Source organism: Triplophysa dalaica, chromosome 10 (assembly GCF_015846415.1).
Source record: "Triplophysa dalaica isolate WHDGS20190420 chromosome 10, ASM1584641v1, whole genome shotgun sequence".
Taxonomy (NCBI): domain Eukaryota; kingdom Metazoa; phylum Chordata; class Actinopteri; order Cypriniformes; family Nemacheilidae; genus Triplophysa; species Triplophysa dalaica.
The window spans coordinates 10,661,497-10,680,620 of record NC_079551.1 but is presented as its reverse complement, the minus strand read 5'-3'; the positions used below and the strand labels follow the sequence as shown (position 1 = coordinate 10,680,620).

General features: G+C 40.3%; 1 protein-coding gene across 1 annotated transcript in view; it reads left to right on the top strand.

The window, feature by feature from the left end:
- Positions 1-260: 260 nt before the first annotated feature.
- ssbp4 (single stranded DNA binding protein 4) overlaps positions 261-19,124 on the top strand; it is a 53,363-nt gene continuing 34,499 nt past the window's right edge. Inside the window, exons 1-4 of the mRNA XM_056758367.1 lie at positions 261-531; positions 5,718-5,790; positions 10,061-10,122; positions 14,318-14,402. Coding sequence (XP_056614345.1) covers positions 476-531; positions 5,718-5,790; positions 10,061-10,122; positions 14,318-14,402 — 276 coding nt within the window. The 5' untranslated portion in view covers positions 261-475. The remainder of the gene's footprint in view (positions 532-5,717; positions 5,791-10,060; positions 10,123-14,317; positions 14,403-19,124) is intronic.

Below are 19,124 nucleotides of genomic sequence, written 5' to 3'. Positions count from 1 at the left end.
TCTTAGATTGCCAAACAAACCATCAATTGTCTGGCACCCAAACATCTCACCAACGCAACCTCTCACATGTTCAACCTTGAAACACGAGCCTAAACTCTTCCTTTCAAAACCTCAAAGTCATACACGAAGGCCCGAGGCGATGTTAGCGTGTTTTCCATATCCCAGTAAACACGGAGAGAGAGTGTGCGTTCCCCTTTAAGAGGCCCCCACCTCTCCCGGCGCGGAGGGAGTGAGAGCGCGTTCCCGGAACAGCGCTCGAGAGGGAAAAAAATTCACCAGCGACCTGTTTCAAGTCCCCCCAATAGAAACTGTGCCTGATTTGTGGCCAATGTTGGAGATGTAAAAAAAGGGAGAGAGAAGAAGAGGAGGGGGGAGGGAAAACACTAAAGGGGGTAGCTATGGAGATAGAGCGTTTTCCTGGCTGCTTTCTTTGACAGGTGTTGAGTGGGGTAAAAGTCTTAAAACAGAATCCAGCATGTACGCCAAAGGTAAAGGAGCTGTCGTCCCTTCCGATAGTCAAGCGAGAGAAAAGTAAGTGAATTTTAAATACTTTTGCGTGTCTTATTAGCGAGTCGCAACTTTGTAAACTGCGCGCACTATTGTTTGAAGGTGTTTTTAGTGCGCACTTGCGCGCAGGAGTGAAGATCGCCGGTGCGTCGGTGCATCTTCTTAACTTTAGCGCCGCTCGCGACACTTTCGTTATTTTGTCCCTCGCGGTATCCTGCTTTTATTTAAGTTTGGGTGCATACGTGAAGGCGAGAACTGTCCCGTGCGTCCGACCCGGGTGATGTTACGTGCTCGCATCGTAGCGATAGAGCGTTTTAGCGATACGGATTAGATAAAGTGGACCCGAATCGAGGGATTGTTGTGTTAATATTACTTTTGTGGGCGTCGAATAGGTAAATTCACGAAGGCGATTCTTGGTTTGAAACTGAAACATGCATCAAAGTTAAGGGCACGTTTCAGTTGCTGATCGTGTAGTGTGATCGTTTGTTTTCTAGGTTTAATGTTATTTTTGAGCTTCATGGTGTGTGAATGCGTGTGTGTTACGTAGCGACACATTCGTCAATTTTTAAGAGATTAAAATTTTAAGCAAATGATTTGTATAAGTCATAGCTATATCCGTTTTGTGATCCTCAATGTTTTTTTGTTGACTAAATGTTGCCCATGTGCCTGAAAATACCGGCTGCAACATGAAACTTGATGGAAGTTTTGATACTTTTTTCAACCTCTTTCTTGTGCGATATTTTATAGTAGGTCGCCATGTGATCTTTACACTTGTGTACATCTGTTGCCATAGATACTGAAGAATCGCAACCCTTTAATGTGCTACACATTACTGTAGCATTGAACAAAAGTGATCCATCATCTATATAAATCTGAAATCGTATCCCTGTCGAATTACTGCTACTGTGTGAGATTCGGCAGTATGTGTTGGTCTTGGGTTATAATCAGCTGTGCGAGAGACATAAAATGCTTGGAAATGAAATATTTGAGTAATAAAGTGTATTCTGTCTGCACTTAAATCTGAAAGGGTGTGAGAACATAATGCATGTGAGATTTCCATCCTTTTGCAAGTAATGAGATGCTCATAATATCATAACCATTTGTGTACTAAAATCTTATGTAACCTGTCCTGATTTTCAGTTCGGGATCATTTTAATACATTTTTACTATGTATATAGCAATATGTGATGCTTAGCATCCCTTCTCCAAAGTTGACACGTTCTCTGAACACAGTCATGTGGGTTTGCTTCCTTCTATCTTGCATTCAACATTTTTTAAATGTGATTTATGGTCTTAATGATTGCAGTTGTGTTTGCGTCGTGTAGTTTGTATGTACGAATATACTGTGAATGTTGACAGCTCTTCTAGTGAAGGTGACACGGGCGCCACATTAACACCGCAGGTTGCTGTTTCACGTGTTGTGTAAAAGGTGATGTGTTGTGACCACACAGAGTTTGGCCGTCGTTGCTTCGGGAGGTTATCAAAATTCTTCGGCACCGGATGAGCTGATGGAACTGATTTTACAGTTGACTTAAGTTTGGGTTTGGGCTGATGTGGTTGGACGTCATTCATTGGCGTCCTTTGATCGCCAACAACGCTTTTGCTGTAATGCCACGTTCCAGAGTTGGTGATATTGACGAGTCGATTAGACACGTCAGGTTTTTTCAGCATTGTTGACTTTGATTGATTAAATTGATGTAAAATCTAACCTACAACTCGCAAGCTCCACAGGTTCAATCTTATTCAACAAATGAAATGCTCCAAGAAATTTGAAATCGTATGCTGTGTATGTCTAAAGTGGAAATGAATCAAAACAGGTTCTGATCTCCTGTTTTCTCCAACATCTTGAACGCTTCCACGGCTTTCCTGAGTTTATTGGTGTGTCTAAGAGGCAGAGAAGTAGGTCTGAATGCATGGTTTTGATTTCAACCAGATGGTTCAGCCTCTTCCATAGAGGTGTTTTCAGCTACATATAAAGGGAATCAAGCATGCAAGTAGAACCAGGACGTTGTTCTTATGAAGAGCGTCTGATTTGCAATGTTTTGGATAAACGTCGCTCTAAGATACGAATGAGAATAAATTAATTTCCCGTCGTGGACCGCTCGATGTATGGCTGTTCAAGTTGACTTTGAAGAGAGATGTTCTCTCTAATTATTTAGGGCCACGTTTAATGATTTCTCTTGGTTGTAACACGGAAATGTCTGTTTTTGAGCACACGTGTTGGGGAATTTTTGTTAAAGAGTGCTCGCTCACCTTTCATCAGAATAATTGAGATGGATTGCTTGGTGAAAGTGTATCAACATTTTTTTATTCTAGACAGCCCCATTTTATGGGGGTTTTATGAATGGAAGATTAGATGTTTTTTATGTAAGTGTAGGGATGCTATGCGGAGCACTTCACCGACAATATTATGACAACACGTTTCACGATGTTAATGGAGTGATCCGACCACTTGTGCTGGGTTTGCGAACTGTTTGTCAGAGTATTTAATCAGCTATTTCACAGGCAAGTTATCAGTCAGGTTGTATGGTTTACTGTGGTTGTGTCGTAATATTTATTTATTCCGTCACCTGGTACTTCATATGCATCCTCTGAAAAAGTTTTACAGAATTATGTACAGATCACTTCAGAAGATGTGAAAAATGCTGCTCCAATGCTGATCCAGAAGAACTTCCTGTTTCAGTTTTTTATAATACACATTTGACCCCAAAAAACCCAACAGAACATTTATATCCAATATAAACATCTTTTAGATGTAATTATATTGGTAAGATTTAAATCAAATAAAATAAAAAATGAAAACAGAAGTTCTTGTTGACCAATGTTTACATCTTAGGAAAGTGGTCTATAAGTCAAAGATTTTATGTATCTGGAGTGTTTTGTTATTGTTTGTGTTGAAGCTGAAGTGTGTGGCTTAATATACCACCACAAATTGCTAAATAAAATAAAAAAATGCCATCCCTGAAATACCATACAACACTTAATGTTTATGTATGACGGCTATCTTTACAACTGCTCAAAAACATTCACTTTTAAATTTCGCCCACCTTCAGTCTTTGGTTTAGGTCCCCCCACGTCTTCACGCCAAACCCTGCAGCAAAATTATTGAAATTGAGACAGGAAAGTTCATTTGTTAACTGTCTGCGCTTCAGCTACCTAAACTTGGCTCAGGCTCTTTTATGTATAAATGCCGTCTTGACTGCGAGCCTCGGGCTACATGTCAAGATGTGTTCTCAGGTTAAGTTGGTAGAGCTTGTCATTATGGGAACAGACACGCAGATACGGTTGAATGGAGGAGAAAAGCAGAACCTCGTCATATATTTCTATCCATCATCGGCGATTGGAAGTTCGCACAGCCATCCACACATCTAAATGATCCCTCTCAGAAGTCGGGGCGTGAAAACGATAGCCCTCAACTTGTAATAGAGAGTGAATAATCTAAATAAGAAGTCAATAGGTCCAATGTTGTTGGATATGGATTAGCCAAACACACGTTGAGCCGTTCTTCTTGTTAGTCGAAATCCTGATGTGTTTCTATGACAGAAAGGCGTTCCCAGATGAAGTCCTTCTCAATAATGCATCATGCCACTACGAGCGGGAACCATCATAAAACTGCAAAACTTCCTTGGATTATTCAGGGTTTTATCCTGTCACTCATGGGAACCTCCGTTTGATCCATCTCAACACCATCCAGACTCATATAACTCGGCTTGTCCGCCGGGTACATAATTCCGTCAAGATGTCAAGTTGTTTCCAACTTACCACCTACCCTGCGGCTGTTGCGAGCGGTCGCCGAGCCCGAGGTTGGTGAATTGAAGGGTGGGCGTTCGTGGTCTTTTGAGGTGACTGTGTCAGCCACAGCATGTCAGGTTGATGGACAGGAGTGTTCATGAACTCATCGCATCATGATGGGTTGCATCGCTCCGCTGGAAGAACCCGGGCTAACGTTCCATGTTCTTGAGAAAAGTGTGATGTGAATTGAGCTGATATTTGAGCTGATGAATTTTCCATTTTTCCACATGTATTATTGGTGGTAATTAAATTGAAAGTAAAATTCTGAAGACTTTCCCTCACATTTCACAAAAGGACTTTGTTGACAGCTGTATATACTTGAGGGTAGCTCCTAAAATGGGTATGTCTGATGAAACGCTTGGAAATAATTTCGACATTTTAGGCAATAAGAGTCCTTCAAAGTTCTTCGTGGTATTCTGGTAGCTGGAAGCTGTTCTTCTGGATACGCTCTCTATATGATGGTGGAGATCAGATAATGACGTATGGTTTTTTTTTTCATTTTTGATAAAGGCTACTTGTTGTATTTTCAGCTAAATTTGAGAAGATTTAAGCTATTGTAAATGACAAGAGTAACAAAACATTTTATTGAGTCAAAAATATTGGCCACTTTGGAAATAATGCTCTGTTCAAAGTCAGATAGATAAGATATTCCTTGATATTTTATACTTAACCATAAAGTATTTCATTGTCTGATGTTTGGAAGACATTTAAAGAAAACAAATTGTTAGCTTTAAAGTTTTTCATTGTCAACAATAGAGAAAAGGCTCTAAGCAAACAATTTGTAGCAGATAAACAGTGCTAAGCAAAGCTAGCATTTGTTTTGCTGAAGTAAAATGTTTAACAGAATAATTTTTTCAATCATTTATGCTTATAAGTAATAACAATAATTTGTGGATAGTTTACAAGAAGTTGTTTTACACAAAATGTTTTATTATTAAGTACCCTGTTGAAAAAAACAGCATATATTATTTTTTGATGCTGGTTTGACCAGCTTTAACCAGCTTAAACCAGCGGAAACCAGCATCAAAACCAGCATATGTTTTTTTCAAACAGAGTTGAGGGATTTTATTTGTTTAAAAGTGAATGCTTTTCATCAACTGTGTTCATCACCCAGAGCCGCCATGTTTGTATGATGTCATACACCTGGGTCCTGGTAAAAAAAGTTAGCTGATGATTTCATGATTTTCCAATTGAAAGTTCTGTGTCAAGAGGTGTTCATATGGACATTTCGACGGACGAAACCTCACAAGTGTTCAGAGTTGATCGACGTTATATATTTTCATTTCTCTTTATAATGGAAGAGGCTGTGGAACAGCTTTATTCTCCCACGAACATGTGACTAGCTTGATTGTCAATTATAAAGAAGAAACAACCCTCACGATGATAATTTAAGGTGTCCTTTCTCTTTTGTTTTGCAGGTTAGCTTTATATGTGTATGAGTACTTGCTGCACGTTGGCGCACAGAAATCGGCACAGACCTTCCTGTCAGAGGTGAGTGTTTTCTTTATCTTTAACCAGGAGAAAATAGTGGCGTGAGACCGAGTCTCTGTACCATTAGCTACTACCTACAGCATTCTGTAGAATCGCCAGTAGTTGGTCTTGATCAATAAAGGAAAACTTCACTGCTACAGTATTAGCTCGGTTCTCGCAGTCACTTTATATTCTGGCTCTTTAAATCTGTCAGGGCTGAAGCCTTGGTGTTCATGATTTAAGTGATTAAGTGGATTTTAGGCACTTCGGCCATTGAACAGTGGAGCTTCCGCTGTAGTTCAAACCAACGTTCTCACTATATGAACATCATATAGAGCATGAGGACACTACATGTTTGGAGTGGAGGTGACGCCTCCACTTGTTTCAGAACTGCTCTTAAACTCAACTGCGTGTTAAAATCTTGGCCCATGTGTTAAAAGGGCAGTTGGTTTGCGATATACTCTTGAATTTACTCTAGTGCTCCTATACAAAGGTAATGAAAAACTTGGATTCATTTGTATTGATGATTGGAAGTGTTGCTGCTTTGTTTACTTGCACATCAATGCAGATTAGAGTAGAAATAGCGTTTTGAAGATTTGTCGTTGCTTATGTCCAGTAGAAGTCTTTTTTGTGTTAATCTAAGACCAAAACAAAAGTGTTTGACCATTTTATTTGGTTGTGTTGAGCTAGTTAGCCCCGCCCACAGGGAAAACATGTAATGTACCAATTCTGTTATAGATTTTCACAGATAGTGTTAGACTAATTCACAAAGTGTCTTAAGGAATTGTGGGTAGAACCTGCCAGACATATTTCAGTTTTTCCTCTTGTGTTAGGTGGTGGGGTTAAATTATTTGCATGAATTTGATAAACAAACCACTTTTTACAAGTAAAACATGTTTTTGATGTTCTAAAGCTGGGATTTGTGTACATGTAATTGTTTGACATTATCTGGGATTATGTAGCATTTACATTTTTTCTTTTAAATGTTATCATCTATCTTTTGGGATTTGTCAGGGCCTAATGATACCTGCTGCGTTTGTTTATGGGATATCACACAAACGTTTTTTTGTCGTTTAGAGTTATGTTGATTAGTTTAAGCGTTGATGTGTGTGATTCATTTTTAATTATAACTATATAATGTTTATACAAAAATAAATTTGTCTTAATTCTTAACGCTTTTTATATTAAACAAACTCAAAAAATATGAAATGTGTTTTCATAAAAACATCACAACATCTTGTCTCCTTGTAAATGTAGTGTAAGGGCTGTTGAATCAAATTAGCTTTTGTTCAAAGTTTGCATTTCCCACATGATTTGAGGCATTTTTTTGAGCATCATGTGGAAACCAAAATATTGGTTTCAGTCCAAGTTTAACCCAGTGGCATAATCCCTGGATTTTTCCAAGTTTGCCAGGTTGGCATCTTGAACGACTCGCGTGTCATTGCGTGCAAAATTAGGCTGCGCTCTGTAAGCAAATATTAAAAAGTCAACAAATCAACAGATGGTTGTGTTTACCAATGTTTCAGTGTTTTTGTAAGGAAGGCGGGACGCCATCGTGACCGTCGTCATTACCGCCGTTGCTATTCAATTAGGCGAACGCTTGTAAGATCTGGAGACCTTAGCGCAGGCACACTTGTACGCCACAGGGGAGATCTTTCGGCCCAGGCAGGTACGCAGCAGGATGACGCACCTGTGCATTGGAGCTTAATGAGGGAGCAGTCACCTGCTTGTTCCCTTTGCCACCTCACAATTACTGCTGAAACTCCCTCTACTTACACCTTGGACCTCAAGGGGCAACCAGCTTTGCAATGATCAGCACAAACACACACACATACATGCATGCTTTAAAAAACTGGTTATCAGTTCCTTTCATCAGGCAGAGTCGCAATAATGCGCATCAGCTTTTTGGGGGCGTAGTTGTGGACAGGAGATGTTGTAAAATCAATGCATCTGTTTGGAAAAGTAGTATCTATTACAGAAGATATGTGTAGAAATGAAGTGAAGGAGACCCAATTTGGTGCACACAATAACCATTAATACTTGAAATTGTGCATTACAGGGAGGTGTATGAGACTGGGTGAGGATGGCAGCTTGTAAAATATTTTTTCTTCTCCTTGACTGGGATATTAGGGATGGGCGTCTATTTACACAATCCGTGTATCATTCGTTCTTTTCATATTCAATTGATATTCCAAAATCTGAAAATTAAAAAACGGTTTGTTATTTCGTTATTCGTTTATAAATGTGATACCAAAAAACAAATAACGGGTCATTTTTCGTACTTTTGATTTAATGCTCAGATCAAAAATGGGAAATGAAACAAAGGGGACACGACAGATTTTGATTTTGAGATTGAATTTGTTCGATTTGGGTAAGCCGGAAGTTATCTTCGTGTGTGTATGTGTTGCAGTTAAAAGAAGCCTGAAAACCCTCAATCTTGCAGTGATTGACTAAGTAATTTTTTTTGTAATTTCGTATCGACACCCTGGCCGCACTGGAATCATATGCTGATTTAATTAAAGACTTATTTGAAACTGTCAGGACACATAAAGAGATGTCAACTACGCTGCAGAAGATGGGTATCCAGCGAAGTTCTGAAATGAGACGAGGCTGAATCCAGCTTCTTATTCGCAGTTTCTTATTCACGCTTAGCTTCTTAGGGACCATCTCGCGTTTCTCTTCTTTTACGTTTTTAAAATAAAAACTTTTTTGTGTGTGTGTTTCTGTGTGCGCGCGCGTGTGTGTGTGTCTGTTGGCGTGTGTCTGTGCCTGCCTGCGTGCGTGTGTGAGAGAGAGTGCACAGAGGATGGGCTGCTGCTCGCTGTCTAAGTCATGACCTGCTGAATGCCCCTTGAGATGACCGTGAACTTCACGTGGAACCTCCATCACCCACTCCCCTTAACATTCTCTATATTACTTTGATCGAACAGTTTTTTTAGGCAGCATATGTCCACCATGAATATTAATCGAATCCAAAAGTACCTACATGTTTGAAAGTGCAATATTCTGGTGCAGAACATGCAGTACGGTTTATGCATGAGTAATTTACGTGTATATTTGTAAAAAAAAACATAGTATACACCGTTTTGTTATACTTTGCATATATATAATTAACTGTTTTTATTCTATATATTTATTTTTTCTATTTCCTTTGTTTGTCTATACTGTATTTTTTCATTCTGAGCTCCTGAAACCACAACACGTTGCTTGTCTTTGTGTGCACAATTTGAAAATAAAGCTTATTCTAATTTTTTACTGATCCATTGTTCTTATACAATTTATTATACTCTTGTTGGTCTTAGCCAGTGCATTATACACACATTATATTACTGCTATGTAGTTACATGTATATATATTTAAGTAAACTTTGACACAGAACTGTGTTTTTGTACAAGTATGTCTTTGATGGTGCGTTAAAAGTTCCACAGCTAGGTTACACCTTGTCTTGATGTCTACCGTCATGCAAGAAAACAGTTTTACTGTAGCATTTTTGGGTTATTGGACAATTTGGGGTGCCATATCTCGAGTTCTTTGAGGGTGCGTTAGACGTTCTACATTGGAGTTATACCCAGTATTCATGACTAACATCTAGCCAAAAAGCAGATATTTTTATTGTAGCATTTTGTAGCAGAACTTCGCTGGATACCCATCTTCTGCAGCGTAGTTGACATCTCTTTATGTGTCTTGACAGTTTCAAATAAGTCTTTAATTAAATCAGCATATGATTCCAGTACGGCCATGGTGTCGATACGAAATTACAAAAACAATTACTTAGTCAATCACTGCAAGATTGAGGATTTTCAGGCTTCTTTTAACTTTTTGCAAATGCGGCAAACTTCCAAGTGCAACACATACACACGAAGATAACTTCCGGTTTACCCAAATCGAACAAATTAAATCTCAAAATCAAAATCTGTCGTGTCCCCTTTATTTCATTTCCTATTTTTGATCTGAGCATTAAATCAAAAGTACGAAAAATGACCCGTTATTTGTTTTTTGGTATCACATTTATAAACGAATAACGAAATAACAAACCGTTTTTTAATTTTCCGATTTTGGAATCTCAATTGAATATGAAAAGAACGAATGATACACGGATTTTACACAACAAAATTGTTATGTTCATCAATTTTAGTTAATTTTCAGATTTTTGGCTCATTCCTTAGCCGGATAGAGATTGCCATTTTGCTGCTGAATTTAGATGTTGTTTTTTGTAGCTATTTTTGCAATTTTGCAATTTAAACCTTTGACGTATGCTTATGACCTCCCTTTTTTGTTTCTTCCTTCTTAGATCCGATGGGAGAAGAATATCACATTAGGAGAGCCTCCTGGATTCCTGCACTCATGGTGGTGGTAGGTATTGATCCTGTAACTCGACACCTCTAACGCTCTGTGATGGTGCGTCTGTGCTAGCCGTTAGCAACGGGAGAGGAGATTACACAAAAGAAGGTCCATTACTCTTGGAAGCAGAGCGTCTACATATTATAGAAAGATGTGTGTTGCCACGCATTTCTTGCGTAAATCAGACCTCTGATGCTTTGCTCCCAAACCAGATTTCAGGAAGCTGAAATAAAACCTAGTGTAGACTGTATGGTTTAGGCGACAAGATAAATTTCGCTTTGAGGACCTCAGGTCTTGTTAGATGCCTTGAATTTGATTGAAATGTAAATAAGTCTTGGGGATCATATACATTAGGTCAAATGGGTTGTACTGCTTTAGGAACCTAGCTCACCTCCTACATTCACACCCTATGATTTTAAGATTTCCATCTACTGACTTTTCTACAAGATTGACACCAAGGTCCACGGCAGCACAGATAGACTGCACATCTATCCTTCACAAGCTTGTTTTCATTCGGGTGCTGTATCCTGACTTGCAACCATTGGAGTCTCTCTGAACTCGCATAGTAGGTTTTTGGGTTTCCGTTTTTTCCATTTTGCAAATGAAAAGCACGTCCAACCGCTTCTTGTAAATGCCAGGCTTATTTTTACGTTCTGTTCTTGGCCGCCTCCTCAAAAATCAAATCTCCGCGTATAGATCAGGTTCACACAGAGCGTCGTGTTCATTTATGACACACAACTTATTCTCCATCTTGGATTACTGGCTCCCCACTGTGAGATTATTGGGAGTCTTGTAGGGTTTGGAGAGCGCCTCAATGGTGTTGACACTATTGGTGGGGCGTCTGTCTTGAGATACAGCACGTGGGGAAGGGGGGTCGTGACTGGGTTTTAGGGACTCGGAGGGGCCACAGAGTCCCGCCCCCTCCCCCAAACAAAAGAGCCAGATGGTAAGGGAAAGCCAGCCCCTCCCCCTCGTGCGTACCCCCCTCACCAACCTTTGTCTGAAGGATGGTCTTTTGTTTGCGGAAGAACCATCTAAAGGATTAACTCCTTGCATTCCAGTCTTCTTTGTGTTAAACAGCCAAATCTCCTTCCCCGCTACCCATCCACCCCCCCACTGCATTTTCTTCCCTTCTGTCCGAAGCAGTTTCCTGTTGTAAGGGGTTGAATGGTAGCACCAGTCTCGGGGGTGGGGCACAAAGGGGTGGAGGCAAAGTTTGGGGCAGTCATCCACATCTGTTGTAGGGGGTGGGGGGGCTTTAGATAGTGTGCAGGTGTGGGTCACAAAAAAGGGTGACCGTTTGCGATTAACCTCATGCCTCGATTCCTGTAATCAATGTCCGCATTTCGGAAGTGAGGCGAAAGTAAAGCAGCGAAAAATGTTTGCACCGTGAATTTATTTTCTGACGGCTCGAGGCTGACTTTACATGTTGTGATTGGTGGACTTGACAGAAAAGCCAAACAGAAACGTTCACCACCAAAACACTTTCAACTTGAGCACAAACATGTTAGCATAGAAAGTATTCTAGAATAATTCATTAAGAATAATGTTACTACATCATTACTCGCATCTGTTGCGTAGTAAAATGAGAGTTAAAAAAAAAGCAGCTGATTTAACATAATATGCTGATATGTAAATATTGCATTCGTGGTGTGAGCAAATCTAACCTCCGTTTCCTGTGGGCTTGTGCTAACAGGCAAATGAACACAAGCATCAAAAACCTTTGCATTCATTCATATGTGATATTTCACCCAAAAAAAATCCTGTCATCATTTACTCCCCTCTTGCCATTTCAAACCTGTATGAATTTCTTTCTTTCGTAGAACACAAAAGACGAAATTTTGAAGAATGTTGTTTACCGGTTCCCATTCACTTGCATTGGTTTTGTGTCCATACAATAGAAGTAAATGGGGGCCAGTCTTGTTCGGTAGCCAACTTTCTTCAAAATATCTTCTTTTGTGTTCTGCGGAAGAAAGTAAGACATACAGGTTTGAAATGACAAGATGGGGAGTAAATGATGACAGAATTTCGGGCAAACTATCCTTTTAAAAAGAATACCGGGGCTAGTCACACCTTTCTCATGGCTCACACAAAAGCGCTTTTGGAAAAAATACATTCGTCAATCAGACTTTTAATTGCAAATCTTTTTGTATAATCTCACTAAGATATGTCCCCCGTGACAACTCGCCCAGCCGTCCAGTTTTTTTTTCCAGAAAGCACGCCTCACGCTCGCCGTTCTTCCAGACCCTGATGTATTCGTAGTTGCGGCTTTCGGTAACAAAGTGTAACTGGCGTCTTATTTCATTTCCCCTGCACCCTGATTGGATTTGAGATGGTCCTGCTGTCTACCTCCGGCAGCTCTCCGACAAAGCTGCAATCTCTTTAACGGCAGCTGATAGATATGATAATGCCGCCCGGCTTTATTGTGAAGTGACTGAGGGGCGCAGAACAGCCATGACGTTCCCCTGTCAAAGTGCCTTTCTTACTTTTCCCCCTCTTTCTTTACCGGTTTTATTTGTTTCCTGCATGGTTTATGGCTTCTGTAGAATGTGAGGTGTTAATGTATAGTGCCTCCTGCTGAGCGCTCATTTACTTGTCTGTCTGTGGCTCTTGTAGGGCATCATGTTTGTGGGTTCATTCTTTGTCTTTTTTGTCTTTCTTCCTCTCTTTTTCCTTTCGTTTCCACCACTTTTATGGAGTCTAGATCGTCTTCAGCATTGTTGCAGGTGTATCACCTTTGCTTTCTTTTATCAGTCAAACTGCAAACTAAATATTTTTTAAATGCCGTTACCTGCCCTGTTAATGTTGAGGGCACACAAAAGAAAACATAATGGATTTCGTTTTAACAACATTCACTTTTAAAGAAAGTGCTAGAAAATGTAATTAATTCATACAACGCTATCATTATAATCATTGGCCTACTTTAAATGATGTCTAGTACACACCTGTAGGACTTTCTTTCTTCTCCAGTACACAAAATAAGTTATTTTGAAGAATGTTGGTAACCGAGCAAGGGTGTTACCTATTGACTTGCATTGGTTTTGTGTCCATACAAATATTTTCTTTTGTGTTCTGAGGAAGAAAGTAAGTCATGCAAGTTTGAAATGCCGACAAGAGGGTGATTAAATGATGACTGAATTTTCTTTTTGGGCAAACTATCCCTTCACGGCATACCAACAAATAGATATATGTAGTAATGATATAACATCAGTCTTATAGGTAAAGTGACACTTCCTTTAACGGGGAATACTTTAGTTAATGGCCCAGAGCGTCAGATCCTGAAATCGAATTACTTAAAAATCATCCCTTTGATTTTTTTTGCTGCACTTATGTACTTTTTCATCTGATGAGCTCAACGTTGTTTAACCTAGCTCTCATATTCTGTCCGTAAACACTGAGTGATTTATGAACGCTGCCATAAGCTATACTCTACGTTATGCTCACGAACACAAATCCGTCAAACGGTTTCCACACCGCGGCAAGATATATGAAACTGATTAGCCTCATTGACCTGTGATTTCGCCGCGAGCGGCCTGTTTTGTCCTTTTTGCAATCCGTCACATCAAACGTAAGCTTTTTCCCCACATTCAGAACAGAAGTCTAATTTTGTCACCTCAGCAAAAAGGACGCACCGCAGTAAAAAGTGCTGCCTCGGAAGATGGAACAACTCTCGTGCGTTTTCCTAAGTCCTGGTTCAGCAGCTTTAAGAAGCTTCCATTAAATCAATATCTAAAGAGTCAGAGCGGTTTAATGCCGACCAGTTTAACAGGTACTTATTTTCAATAAAGTAATTAAGGGACCATTTGAAGTGAAATCTTCTCCCCCCCAGCAGCCCTCAAGGACCGTATTTTCTTAATTAACAAATATCAAGCCTAATTGATTAGCCACTTGCAGGTCGCACCTCATAAAGTGGGAAGCTGTCTAGGGGCTGTGACTCCAGTGACCCAGTTGTGAGCTTGGTGTCTTGTGATACCGATCAGGAAAGTCGGTTTTATATGGTTGTATAGATTTTAAATCTGATCCTAGGTCTTGTCTGTTCTTGCGACCAGGCAAGAACAAATGGGCGTAGAACACACTGTGCCATTCAGTGGCCTTGATCTTGTGTAACATAGCCTGTTAGTGTGTTAAAACACAGCAACTGTTTAGTTCAGTGAAATTCTTCCATGTATTTGATACTCAGCTTTGTTTATTCTGTTTTATTTTGCAGTGTATTCTGGGATCTGTACTGTGCTGCTCCGGATCGACGGGAGACATGTGAACATTCCAGCGAGGCCAAAGCTTTCCACGACTATGTGAGTTCCTTTTTTATCTTCAGAGTGCGGTTGGATTGAACGTGAACTTCTAGTCTTGGTGACCAGGTTAACCAGGTTTATCATCAGGTTACAGTTAGCTGCCCTTCTAAATTGTAATGTGTGCAGTTTTATCATAAAGCTTGGAAGCTTAATTGGTAACATACAATGATTATCCTGTTTCTGCTTCGTAATGGTTCTAATCAAATTCTGGCCCGCTTCTTGAGGCTACCGTGCCATAATAAGAGTAGGCCAGGCCAACTAGGGTCACCCTTGGAGGGCTGCACCCTGACCCTTTTGACCCCTGCATCTGTAGAAGACCTTTGTGTCCACCAGAGTTAGTAATGGAAAGCCGGAGTAGTATGTGTGAACAGCCACTGAGCTCCAGCGAAAAGGGTTACTCTTTGTTGATGCAGCTTTCCAACTGCAAATGACCATGTTAATGTGACCACAAACATTGACCCTTGCTCAACCCGTGGGCTCGGTCATGAAGGGCTTTGAGTGCTAGCGCCTGGGTATCTACAGTTCTCAGAGCTCACTGGGACCTTTTTTCTCACTCTGCGTGTTTTCCTTGGCAGAAATTTAGCGTCAAATATAAATTGTGCAAATATCTTTTACCCGCCACATTAGCAGTGTTAAAACCTTTTTGAATGGACTCTGGAGGAGGATAATGTGTCAAATGTTATATTAAAGTAACAGTGATTTACCTTTGAACAGTTTAGTGCCTCACCTAGGCCAAATCTAGGCCTTTGAGTCACGGATTATGCTTCCATTCCTTCTCCAGACATTTAATTTGCCAGACTTGCTAGTGAAGAGCAGTTATAAGTCCATGTCAGCCGCCTGCCGAAGTTTCAACCAATCGGATCCCCTGTTTGGCTTAGCACGTGCGTAGGGGCTCTATAAGATTAATTACATGGTTAATTAAACGCCATGGCTTAATTAAGTCTGACTTGTGTTCAATTAATCTATATGCCTAATCATTTCTAACACCCAGTGGACACCTGGGATTCCTGAATTGAATGTTCTGACGACCCCCCCATGTGATTGACCACCCGTGCTCGCAGTTGACACGATTGTTGTGTGCCCAGATTGACTGTTTGAAATGCTTGGTGGCCTTTTCTGAGTAAACTCGGGCTCAGCCTCCAGGCTTTGCTACTGGACCTTAGGGACTTGGGGCAAGGTCGAAATGCTCTGATGTTCTGCCCCCGAGTTCTAGTCTGAGGATTAATGACCAGTTTCCCCTGACCTCTGACCCACCACAAAGTTCAGGAGGTTGGAACGTATCCGGGCTGTGTTTTGTCCGGTTTCAAATGTTTTGTGAAGTAATCTTTTCATCGTGCAATTAATCTCCATTTGGCTTGAAAACGTTGAGTCCAGCGTGCCAGTTCCTGGTTTCAGGGTTTTATTAATTGGGCTAGGATGAAGTGAAGGCCCCCGAATAAGTTCTTGAGGGTTGTTCAGCAACATCAGTAACGCATTGATCTTCCAGCATGTTCCCCGCTCCTAATTCTCAGACCTTATTCCCCTGGCCGTCAACCTTCTGCCAATGACTCCCTGGTTCTGAGAAGACCCGAGGCTACTTTCTGTCTATTTTTGAGACTTTTGTGGACGCCGGGCAAATGTTGTGTGAAGAGTCTTATATTGGAGGTCGTGACAAGCTTTGGTGGTGGGGATGGGGGTTGGTGGTGATGGAGGGTGACTATGAGGAGGCGTCAGTCCCGTGGGTCGCTCCAGACCTGTCGCTGTCTGATTAACTTTGGCTCTGGGATCCCCATGGACCGGCTGGCCCATCAAGCCTGCTATCTGAGGCAGGGCTGATAACAGTGCCCATTCCCTAGTGTGTCAGTGGATCAGGGGTAGAAAAACAAGTCGGTCCCATGAGTCAAATCGTAGTTGCAGTCGGAGCTACAGTTATATTGGCATCTTCAAGTCAGGGCCTCAACGGTGACTAGGTTTTCACAGTTTTGGAATTAATCGTAGGCCTGTTGTTTTTAGTTTTGTACACTTTTTTTTTTTGTGATCTTGATGGGATTTGGGAAAACCGAGATTCTTTCTTTACATGTGAAGTTCTTTCCTCTTCTTTCTTGCTATCTATCACTCTTTCCCTTCCATCTCACTCGTTCCCATGTGGCTGGTCAAGAAGGTTGTGCAAGTAAGTCCTCCAGTTGGGAAGAAAGATAATGGGATATAACATGCAAATCTTGAGATCTGTGGAATCTGATTCATAACTAATCCGAGGATTGCTGTAGGATTGTGACTCTGGCTGGGCTCCCAGAACCCGAGGAAGTCCCCCAAAACTGTGTAACCCGATGGGGCGGCTGTCGTAGCCCCACAAGAAAACCTGAGTACCATGTTTTTACCACCCATCCCCCTTTTAAAACAGACCGGGTCATCTGGAACTACTTTTGCATTGCTCGCAGGCTTCTCGCAGTCTATACCTACTTATGGTGGATTTGAAATTCTCATAAAGGGTGAATTCCATTTGAAAGTCAGCATCAATTTGCTCCATTCCAACTGAAGTGCTGTAAATACTTATATACTGTACAGTATATATGTATATATCTTATATATGGTTGTTTGGAACACCCATCGACGCCAGTTTATTTTGAATCTGAAAATTACCTTGATAATATAGGAGATTCAACTCTTTAGGCTGTTATGACCGCTATGAATCATAAAATTTAAGAAATTTTATTGAATTCAGGTTCACCAGTGTACCCATACACACATCAATTTTGAAATTCCAGGTAGTGAAAATGAACTGCCCAGATTCAATGATTTCGTATCAGATTGAATCTCTCCCTTTCACACAAAATGAAAGTGCACAAAATAGCATTTGAAATTCGCCCTTAGTCCAATATGAGGCTCGAGTGCAGAACAGAATGGTAAAAGAGGTTGATAGAAGGAAAGGATAGTTTTAATAACAATACAGAGGTGTGCAGATTTCGTCTTAATTACGTCTGTAATGGCTTTGTACAAACATCCCACAGAACATTTTGCCTCAGAGCCTTAGTCCACGGTTTCTTTTATTACATCAGAAAAAGGAATTTGCATGCTTACATCATGTTTGCATGTTTGAGATGTTATGCAGATTTTTGTCAGACTTCATGTAAAGTTGCTTGTAATCAGATGCAACGTTAGCAACAGATCTCTTCTTTTGCTCATCATTACTTGTACTCTGTCACTTTACTGTTCCTTAATGTCTCTTTACTGTTCCTTAAAGGAAAATTTCATCTCATAATCAAAATTGTGTTATTTTTTACTAACCCACATGATGTTCAACATGTTTTAAGACCTCCCAGTGTCTTCAGAACACAAATAAAGATATTTTAGGTGACATCCGAGAGATTTCCGGCCCTCCTCATAGACTTCATGGTTATTGTTGTTGTCAGGGTCCAGAAAAGTATTAAAGACATTGTGAAATTTGTCTGTCCGCTCATAGTGGCTCAATTGAATTTTTTTTGACGAAACTTTATGTCCATAAACCCCCCTAAAATAACATATTTAATCAATATATTCTCCTCTGTCTTGTCAGTCTATGGTACAAATTCACAAGAATTCTTCGACGCTTGAATATAAATATATTCTAGTAGAATTTACATAATAAAAAGAAGTTTGCGTCGAAAAAAACACACTTGAGTTAAGCTTTAACAGTCTTCTACCTTATCCACCCTCATGCTGCATCATATTTCTAAACATGGCTTTTCTCATCCTATCACTTCATGACCCTCTTATGCTTTACAGTTGCTCTATTTCAGTGTTTAAATTGGAATATAACTAACAACAATTTCAGCCGTCGCATATGCCCACATGGCAGACGTGAACGTTTCTCAATGATACACTTACGAGGCAGGAAACTTGGAGAGGAAGGGGAGCGACAGACGAACATGTTTCTCGTCCCTATGTCTGTTGGCAGAGCTCTGCGTCATTGACAAGACAAGAGAGGGTAGTCACGAAGGAACAGGTGTTTAAAATATCCCAGCGTTTCAGAAGTGGAAAGTAAATAAGCATTCGGTCATTGTCTTGGTCTTTCGTTCGTGGGCTACCAGGTGGTCTCGATGACTAATGCGTGACTGAGATTTTCAATGCGAGCTACGTGCCGTCTCAATCCAAGCTGTTTTGCTGCATCACCTGCCCCAGCGTTCACCTGCCTTTTTTCCTTGAAATTCTCTGTTCCTGCTCTTTTGTATTTTCATTTTAAAGCTTTAAGAAATGATTGTGTGTCTCAACGAGATTTGCCAGCATCGTGAAAGATCACAAACAGGAATATCACATGACTCATTCTGAGGATTTGGCATCGTTCACCTTCATCTTGCTTTCTGTGGTTTTAATGTTTAGTATTTAATATTACATTTTTGTTTGGTATTGGCTAATGGTATTAGTATTATTTAGTTTGGTAAACCTGTACAAATCTTAGAGATCCACCGATATCGGCCAATATCAGCTATCGCCGTTCACATCAGATGATCAGGGCCGAAATATCCTGTCAATCAAAAGAGGACAGAAAAATGCAATGAATTTGATCCCTATATATAGAAAATGTTTAGAAACATCACCGGTTTGATATTCAATATTAATACTCATATAAATGAATAACATTCAGAAAGTTTAGAAATATTACTTTAACATTTAGAATTTAATGCAAGTTAATACAGTATAGCCACAAAACTATGGCTTTATGTATCGACAGATATCACTGTGAATAATCTGCTATCGGTATCTGTG